We start from the raw sequence: 10,567 nt of genomic DNA, 5'->3' as shown, positions 1-10,567 counted from the left end.
ATCTTGTGTATATATTTATGATATGTGCATTTTGTATCTTGTTCTGAAACAGATGCTTTTATTACATACTGGGGCGCAGTAGGGGTACATACAAGCATGGTCACTCGTGTCAGTAACGTGATACAACAACTATGTAAGACATCGGGCAGTCACGCTCACACGCGCGGCGGGGAGGTCGTTATGGGAGGGTTTGGTATATGAATGGCACATGGAAGGAACACATGAGGGGGTCTTTCTCAGATTTAGCAGCTTCCTCAATATGACCCCAGACAGACGAGAAGATCCTTTATACTCCGCACAGACAGACATGTAAAACAACCTAAGTATATGTGATTAGCTAACAGTGTACTCGTACCATCATGGACTGCTGATGAAGTAGTGTGTATTACGTGTTATAACGTACGGGCCAGTATCCTCAAAGTCTAGCCACAATGTCGGCAAATGTAAGCATTGTATATCAAAAAATACATATGTATATATCAGTTTACATGTAACGTGTGTGTACGGGAAGCATCTATAAAAAGAGATATTACTCTTGGAATCATGCAATTGTCATTAACTACAGACTAATCATAACAAGCATTATCCATTGTATAACTAAAACAAGCACATACAGATATTGCTACACATCTCCCTTACCGGCCAAATGATTTTCACAATGACAATTGCTATTTAAAAATAGTAATGGTGAACTTGATCCAACAGTCCTGAAACTTAAACATGCCAAATAGTATTGTCCTTTGTAATTGTGTGAAGTTTCATCGAAATCCCTCAGGGAGTGACAATGCTAGAGCGAAAGTAACTGTGACCATGGCATCGAAACAACAACTCTTAAACTCGAGTTGTCCAAGATATTATGATCCTTTGTAAGTATGATCAGAATCCCCCAGGGAGCCGATTTTCTAAAATATGGTTTCGGTGACCTTGACATTGACCAAACAACCCCGAAACTCCAATTTGTCCGAGATAGTATGGTATTTTATCTTTGTGCGAAGTTTGATCAAAATCCCTTTAGAGACAAACCCGCTAGAGCTCTGACAAATGTTGGTGTTACGTACATAGGCGTATGTCACCCGTCCTAACCGGTAGGGGCTTATATAACAAAACATATTTCTATAAGTAGCTCGAAAAACAATGAAACCCCTGTATGCAAAAGGTTGCTGATGACACGTTTTCGTGAGAAGTTGTGACTCGTTAAAGAATGATTAAATGTGGCTTTGGTCGATTTCATGGGGTGATGAATTGAGTTGCTCTTGAGACAAATTGAACGAACTGCGAAGCAGTTTGTGTTGCATTTGTCTCAAGAGCAACTCAATTCATCACCCTATGAAATCGACAAAAACAAAACATTCAATACTTATATTTCAATTAACACGCATTTTATCTAATGCATTGAAATTGAAGGTACGAGTCTTCAGTTACTAGAACTTGTGCAAGTCTAATGGTTTATTCTAAAAGAAACGGTCCGTCATTAGTCGATGAACAAACCATTGTTAAAACAAAAAATACGATTACGCAACACATTAACCATAAAACAATATAAAATATAGCATGATTTAATTGAAATATGAAGTTTGTCGTTGAATTTAAAATCTATAAAAACGCTCCGCCAGCTGCTTTTAACCACTTAACCATAAAAGGAATGGCATTTGTGTGCAAACTTAGTTTGCCAAAATTGCGTATGATCTTTCGGAATATCATAAGTATTTTTAGTATAAACGTCAAATGAGGAAATTAAAAATTAAAAGAAAATGAAGCAAATGGATGGCTAAGTGACACTGCTGCCAGAAATTTGGTAGTGATATGAGCGAGAAAGACTCTTTCGGGATCACAACATGTGGTAAAACCCTCGGCAATTGCAAGCCTCTGGAACACCACATTTTGTGACCCCTCGGGTGGAATACCCCTATCCTACATACTCTCATATAAACGAGTCGTATAGAATTATGATGCCTCAGAGCTAACGGCAGTCACCAAGTCTGAAGAGGATTCTTAACAAAGTTTCATGACTCCGATCGAGGCAACATCGCAGTTTCAAAATTTGGAGGCACAAGATGCAGAACATGTACTTAAATACGTCAGGTGAATGCCTAAAGAACGGGAAAACAGTGAAATATAATAGTGACTTAGAGAACGGGAAAAAATGACACACAATGGTGACTTAGAGAACGGTAAAACAGTGAAATCTAAAAGTGAAATCTAATAGTGACTTAGAGAATGGGAAAACAATGACACACAAGAGTGATTTAGAGAACGGGAAAACAGTGACACACAATGGTGACTTAGAGAACGGGAAAACAGTGGCACCTAATAGTGACTTAGAGAACGGGAAAACAGTGACACACAAGAGTGACTTAGAGAACGGGAAAACAGTGACACACAAGAGTGATTTAGACAACGGGAAAACAGTGACACACAATGGTGACTTAGAGAACGGTAAAACAGTGAAATCTAATAGTGAAATCTAATAGTGACTTAGAGAACGTGAAAACAGTGAAACCCAATGGTGACTTAGAGAACGGGAAAACAGTGGCACCTAAAAGTGACTTAGAGAACGGGAAAACAGTGACACACAAGAGTGACTTAGACAACGGGAAAACAGTGACACACAATGGTGACTTAGAGAACGGAAAAACAGTGAAATCTAATAGTGAAATCTAATAGTGACTTAGAGAACGGGAAAACAGTAAAATCTAATGGTGACTTAGAGAACGGGAAAACAGTGGCACCTAATAGTGACTTAGAGAACGGGAAAACAGTGACACACAATGGTGATTTAGAGAACGGAAAAACAGTAAAATCAAAAAGTGAAATCTAATAGTGACTTAGAGAATGGGAAAACAATGACACACAAGAGTGATTTAGAGAACGGGAAAACAGTGACACACAATGGTGACTTAGAGAACGGGAAAACAGTGGCACCTAATAGTGACTTAGAGAACGGGAAAACAGTGACACACAAGAGTGACTTAGAGAACGGGAAAACAGTGACACACAAGAGTGATTTAGACAACGGGAAAACAGTGACACACAATGGTGACTTAGAGAACGGTAAAACAGTGAAATCTAATAGTGAAATCTAATAGTGACTTAGAGAACGTGAAAACAGTGAAACCCAATGGTGACTTAGAGAACGGGAAAACAGTGGCACCTAAAAGTGACTTAGAGAACGGGAAAACAGTGACACACAAGAGTGACTTAGACAACGGGAAAACAGTGACACACAATGGTGACTTAGAGAACGGAAAAACAGTGAAATCTAATAGTGAAATCTAATAGTGACTTAGAGAACGGGAAAACAGTAAAATCTAATGGTGACTTAGAGAACGGGAAAACAGTGGCACCTAATAGTGACTTAGAGAACGGGAAAACAGTGACACACAATGGTGATTTAGAGAACGGAAAAACAGTAAAATCTAATGGTGACTTAGAGAACGGTAAAACAGTGACACACAATAGTGATTTAGAGAACGGGAAAACAGTAGCACACAATGGTGACTTAGAAAACGGGAAAACAGTAACACACAATAGTGACTTAGAGAACGGGAAAACAGTGACACACAATGGTGACTTAGAGAACGGGAAAACAGTGACACACAATAGTGACTTAGAGAACGGGAAAACAGTGACACACACGAGTGACTTAGAGAACGGGAAAACAGTGACACACAATGGTGACTTAGAGAACGGGAAAACAGTGACACCTAAAAGTGACTTAGAGAACGGGAAAACAGTGACACACAAGAGTGACTTAGACAACGGGAAAACAGTGACACACAATGGTGACTTAGAGAACGGAAAACAGTGAAATCTAATAGTGAAATCTAATAGTGACTTAGAGAACGGGAAAACAGTAAAATCTAATGGTGACTTAGAGAACGGGAAAACAGTGGCACCTAATAGTGACTTAGAGAACGGGAAAACAGTGACACACAATGGTGATTTAGAGAACGGAAAAACAGTAAAATCTAAAAGTGAAATCTAATAGTGACTTAGAGAATGGGAAAACAATGACACACAAGAGTGATTTAGAGAACGGGAAAACAGTGACACACAATGGTGACTTAGAGAACGGGAAAACAGTGGCACCTAATAGTGACTTAGAGAACGGGAAAACAGTGACACACAAGAGTGACTTAGAGAACGGGAAAACAGTGACACACAAGAGTGACTTAGACAACGGGAAAACAGTGACACACAATGGTGACTTAGAGAACGGTAAAACAGTGAAATCTAATAGTGAAATCTAATAGTGACTTAGAGAACGTGAAAACAGTGAAACCCAATGGTGACTTAGAGAACGGGAAAACAGTGGCACCTAAAAGTGACTTAGAGAACGGGAAAACAGTGACACACAAGAGTGACTTAGACAACGGGAAAACAGTGACACACAATGGTGACTTAGAGAACGGAAAAACAGTGAAATCTAATAGTGAAATCTAATAGTGACTTAGAGAACGGGAAAACAGTAAAATCTAATGGTGACTTAGAGAACGGGAAAACAGTGGCACCTAATAGTGACTTAGAGAACGGGAAAACAGTGACACACAATGGTGACTTAGAGAACGGGAAAACAGTAAAATCTAATGGTGACTTAGAGAACGGTAAAACAGTGACACACAATAGTGATTTAGAGAACGGGAAAACAGTAGCACACAATGGTGACTTAGAAAACGGGAAAACAGTAACACACAATAGTGACTTAGAGAACGGGAAAACAGTGACACACAATGGTGACTTAGAGAACGGGAAAACAGTGACACACAATAGTGACTTAGAGAACGGGAAAACAGTGACACACACGAGTGACTTAGAGAACGGGAAAACAGTGACACACAATGGTGACTTAGAGAACGGGAAAACAGTGACACACAAGAGTGACTTAGAGAACGGAAAAACAGTGACACCCAGCATGTGTACTCTCCTAACGACGTGTGTAATGTAGTGTACAACAGCACGTGTACTCTCCTAACGACGTGTGTAATGTAGTGTACAACAGCATGTGTACTCTCCTAACGACGTGTGTGACGTAGTGTACAACAGCATGTGTACTCTCCTAACGACGTGTGTGATGTAGTGTACAACAGCATGTGTACTCTCCTAACGACGTGTGTGATGTAGTGTACAACAGCATGTGTACTCTCCTAACGACGTGTGATGTAGTGTACTACAGCACGTGCACTCTCCTAACGACGTGTGTGATGTAGTGTACAACAGCATGTGTACTCTCCTAACGACGTGTGTGATGTAGTGTACTACAGCATGTGTACTCTCCTAACGACGTGTGTGATGTAGTGTACAACAGCATGTGTACTCTCCTAACGACGTGTGTGATGTAGTGTACAACAGCATGTGTACTCTCCTAACGACGTGTGTGATGTAGTGTACAACAGCATGTGTACTCTCCTAACGACGTGTGTGATGTAGTGTACAACAGCATGTGTACTCTCCTAACGACGTGTGTGATGTAGTGTACAACAGCATGTGTACTCTCCTAACGACGTGTGATGTAGTGTACAACAGCATGTGTACTCTCCTAACGACGTGTGTGATGTAGTGTACAACAGCATGTGTACTCTCCTAACGACGTGTGTGATGTAGTGTACAACAGCATGTGTACTCTCCTAACGACGTGTGTGATGTAGTGTACAACAGCATGTGTACTCTCCTAACGACGTGTGTGATGTAGTGTACAACAGCATGTGTACTCTCCTAACGACGTGTGTGATGTAGTGTACAACAGCATGTGTACTCTCCTAACGACGTGTGTGATGTAGTGTACAACAGCATGTGTACTCTCCTAACGACGTGTGTGATGTAGTGTACAACAGCATGTGTACTCTCCTAACGACGTGTGTGATGTAGTGTACTACAGCATGTGTACTCTCCTAACGACGTGTGTGATGTAGTGTACAACAGCATGTGTACTCTCCTAACGACGTGTGTGATGTAGTGTACAACAGCATGTGTACTCTCCTAACGACGTGTGTGATGTAGTGTACAACAGCATGTGTACTCTCCTAACGACGTGTGATGTAGTGTACTACAGCATGTGTACTCTCCTAACGACGTGTGTGATGTAGTGTACAACAGCATGTGTACTCTCCTAACGACGTGTGATGTAGTGTACTACAGCATGTGTACTCTCCTAACGACGTGTGATGTAGTGTACTACAGCATGTGTACTCTCCTAACGACGTGTGTGATGTAGTGTACTACAGCATGTGTACTCTCCTAACGACGTGTGTGATGTAGTGTACAACAGCATGTGTACTCTCCTAACGACGTGTGTGATGTAGTGTACAACAGCATGTGTACTCTCCTAACGACGTGTGTGATGTAGTGTACTACAGCATGTGTACTCTCCTAACGACGTGTGTGATGTAGTGTACAACAGCATGTGTACTCTCCTAACGACGTGTGTGATGTAGTGTACAACAGCATGTGTACTCTCCTAACGACGTGTGTGATGTAATGTACAACAGCATGTGTACTCTCCTAACGACGTGTGTGATGTAGTGTACAACAGCATGTGTACTCTCCTAACGACGTGTGATGTAATGTACTACAGCATGTGTACTCTCCTAACGACGTGTGTGATGTAGTGTACAACAGCATGTGTACTCTCCTAACGACGTGTGTATGTACAACAGCTGTTCTAACGACTTGTATGTAGGTACAACAGCATGTGTACTCTCCTAACGACGTGTGTAATGTAATGTACAACAGCATGTGTACTCTCCTAACGACGTGTGTAATGTAATGTACAACAGCATGTGTACTCTCCTAACGACGTGTGTGATGTAGTGTACTACAGCACGTGTACTCTCCTAACGACGTGTGTGATGTAGTGTACAACAGCATGTGTACTCTCCTAACGACGTGTGATGTAGTGTACAACAGCACGTGTACTCTCCTAACGACGTGTGTGATGTAGTGTACAACAGCATGTGTACTCTCCTAACGACGTGTGTGATGTAGTGTACAACAGCATGTGTACTCTCCTAACGACGTGTGATGTAGTGTACAACAGCATGTGTACTCTCCTAACGACGTGTGATGTAGTGTACAACAGCATGTGTACTCTCCTAACGACGTGTGTGATGTAGTGTACAACAGCATGTGTACTCTCCTAACGACGTGTGTGATGTAGTGTACAACAGCATGTGTACTCTCCTAACGACGTGTGTGATGTAGTGTACAACAGCATGTGTACTCTCCTAACGACGTGTGTGTGTGTGGTGAAGTACATTCAGACAACTTGAGGAGAACTGGTTAACGTGCCCTATAGCCCATCTAGATCTTTTCGGCAGTTGTTTGTGATGGATTGTTAATTGGTTATGACCTGCCAGTATTGTTTATTCATCAAAGAAACTTGTTTTTTATTCATGGCATAAAAAATCTGATTTGTCATATCTGTCCAATGTCCATCTATCACAGTGGCCACAATCCTTTGATACAGATAGATTACAGATATTTAATGAGGTCATATCTACAACCGAAATATTTATTAAACATAACATACCAGGCTCACTACTAAAAAGTATTTAACCGACTGCGTTACCTAATGTGTTTGTATCATAATCAGTGTACATGTTACTATTATATTATATTATTGGTCCTTAAGGATCTGTTGAATTGGAATGAATTGAAATATGTTATGATATTTGTGGCCATTAAACTGGTGTTTCTCCAACTGATTACATTATAACCAAGGTGGAATGAATTCTATAATACATAAAATGTATTATCTTCTAACTTATCAGAAAGACTGATTTTTGGGGGGTAAACATTATATATTAAGATAAATTATTAGAATAAGCAATTAATGTTTTTCAATTCACCAATATTTACACATTGTTATAATATTTACAGGATGCTTCCTTACTATCAAGTGAGGGTTTATGTTGTTGTTTTTTTTTTTTTTTTTTCACTACTATCATTATTTTTTAAACAATATTGAAATTGTAGTGTTTGGAGTTTGCTTGAAACTTTCTTTATTGAGAAGGCGGAAAAGGAGAGTCATGATAACGTGTACTTCTTGTTCACACATCGATACTTCAGACTGACAGGATCACACATCACATCAGCATTCAATCGGACGTGATATGTAACCCCTATGGCTGATTCCGCCACTCCCATCAATGGGGTTTCATAAATGGATTTATTTTTGAACATATAGTAGTATTTGAATATTCATTTTTATCTAGTTTATTATTTTCTAAAATGTTTTGTTATTGATATTGAGAGAGAAAAAAAAACAAAAAAAAACAACAACTTGGAAGTGGATTGTTATTAGGGAAGGATGCCGGGACCAGAATAGTCAAGCCTATTTAAGGATTAAACTGTATTTTGTGTCTATGGGGATCGATAAATGAAATAGCCTATTTTCTCAAAATTAATTTGTCATGTGCAGATTGGCAAACAAAAAAGTGCATTGTAATGATACGAAAAAAACACAGTCTGTTCAATTCTTTTTATTATTTGTGTAATAATATTGTTTAAAATTTCTTGTTCATACGTTTAATTAACATAAAAAACGACGTAGTCCTAGGCTTTTTTTCCATAGAGCCATATGATTGTTCACGTTAGTTACAGGTAGTTCCGGTGGGTGAATATATATTCATGCGCGGCATGGATTGTTGTCACGTTTTGGGTGTCAATTATAATAAAAATATTTTTACTTAGTTTATATCATGGCTTTACCACTAAAATGTAAATATATTGGTATAGTAAACGTTTTTAAAAGAATCTGTTGGATAGAACCAGCTTTGTTTTATACTTACCTACCCAAATAAGTAAACAGTTTAAGTGATTTTATTTGAACGAATTTTATTGTTTTTGGATTGGGCACACGTTTTTAACAACTCACAAAAGCCATCTCAACAAATATATATTACAAACATTGTGATAGCGACACAGTATACTTATAATGATTGAAAAGAAAGAAAAATGATTTGAAAGGTTACAGCCAACCCCGGGGATATGTCCACCACCAGTGTCTACCACCTGGTAACATACAGGTTACAGCCAACCCCGGGGGATATGTCCACCACCAGTGTCTACCACCTGGTAACATACAGGTTACAGCCAACCCCGGGGGATATGTCCACCACCAGTGTCTACCACCTGGTAACATACAGGTTACAGCCAACCCCGAGGGATATGTCCACCACCAGTGTCTACCACCTGGTAACATACAGGTTACAGCCAACCCCGAGGGGATATGTCCACCACCAGTGTCTACCACCTGGTAACATACAGGTTACAGCCAACCCCGGGGGATATGTCCACCACCAGTGTCTACCACCTGGTAACATACAGGTTACAGCCAACCCGGGGGATATGTCCACCACCAGTGTCTACCACCTGGTAACATACAGGTTACAGCCAACCCCGGGGGATATGTCCACCACCAGTGTCTACCACCTGGTAACATACAGGTTACAGCCAACCCCGGGGATATGTCCACCATCCAGTGTCTACCACCTGGTAACATACAGGTTACAGCCAACCCCGGGGAATATGTCCACCACCAGTGTCTACCACCTGGTAACATACAGGTTACAGCCAACCCCGGGGGATATGTCCACCCCCAGTGTCTACCACCTGGTAACATACAGGTTACAGCCAAACCCGGGGGATATGTCCACCACCAGTGTCTACCACCTGGTAACATACAGGTTACAGCCAACCCCGGGGGATATGTCCACCCCCAGTGTCTACCACCTGGTAACGTACAGGTTACAGCCAACCCCGGGGGATATGTCCACCACCAGTGTCTACCACCTGGTAACATACAGATTACAGCCAACCCCGAGGGATATGTCCACCCCCAGTGTCTACCACCTGGTAACATACAGGTTACAGCCAACCCCGGGGAATATGTCCACCACCAGTGTCTACCACCTGGTAACATACAGGTTACAGCCAACCCCGGGGGATATGTCCACCACCAGTGTCTACCACCTGGTAACATACAGGTTACAGCCAACCCCGGGGGATATGTCCACCACCAGTGTCTACCACCTGGTAACATACAGGTTACAGCCAACCCCGGGGGATATGTCCACCCCCAGTGTCTACCACCTGGTAACATACAGGTTATAGCCAACCCCGGGGATATGTCCACCACCAGTGTCACCACCTGGTAACATACAGATTACAGCCAACCCCGGGGGATATGTCCACCCCCAGTGTCTACCACCTGGTAACATACAGGTTACAGCCAACCCCGGGGGATATGTCCACCACCAGTGTCTACCACCTGGTAACATACAGGTTACAGCCAACCCCGGGGGATATGTCCACCACCAGTGTCTACCACCTGGTAACATACAGGTTACAGCCAACCCCGGGGGATATGTCCACCACCAGTGTCTACCACCTGGTAACATACAGGTTACAGCCAACCCCGGGGGATATGTCCACCACCAGTGTCTACCACCTGGTAACATACAGGTTACAGCCAACCCCGGGGGATATGTCCACCCCCAGTGTCTACCACCTGGTAACATACAGGTTACAGCCAACCCCGGGGGATATGTCCACCCCCAGTGTCTACCAC

At 41.6% G+C, this 10,567-nt stretch overlaps 1 protein-coding gene across 1 annotated transcript; it reads left to right on the top strand.

Annotated features, from left to right (window-relative positions):
• The first annotated feature begins 9,464 nt into the window (after nucleotides 1-9,464).
• LOC117343426 (zein-alpha A20-like) lies at nucleotides 9,465-10,154 on the top strand. Its single transcript, XM_033905768.1, has one exon. It carries the CDS (start codon nucleotides 9,465-9,467, stop codon nucleotides 10,152-10,154), a length of 690 nt encoding a protein of 229 aa, XP_033761659.1.
• The last annotated feature ends 413 nt before the right edge of the window (nucleotides 10,155-10,567 follow it).

Source organism: Pecten maximus, chromosome 15 (assembly GCF_902652985.1).
Source record: "Pecten maximus chromosome 15, xPecMax1.1, whole genome shotgun sequence".
Lineage (NCBI taxonomy): Eukaryota > Metazoa > Mollusca > Bivalvia > Pectinida > Pectinidae > Pecten > Pecten maximus.
The sequence above is the reverse complement of the archived record's forward strand: the minus strand, read 5'-3'. Positions and strand labels throughout refer to the sequence as shown.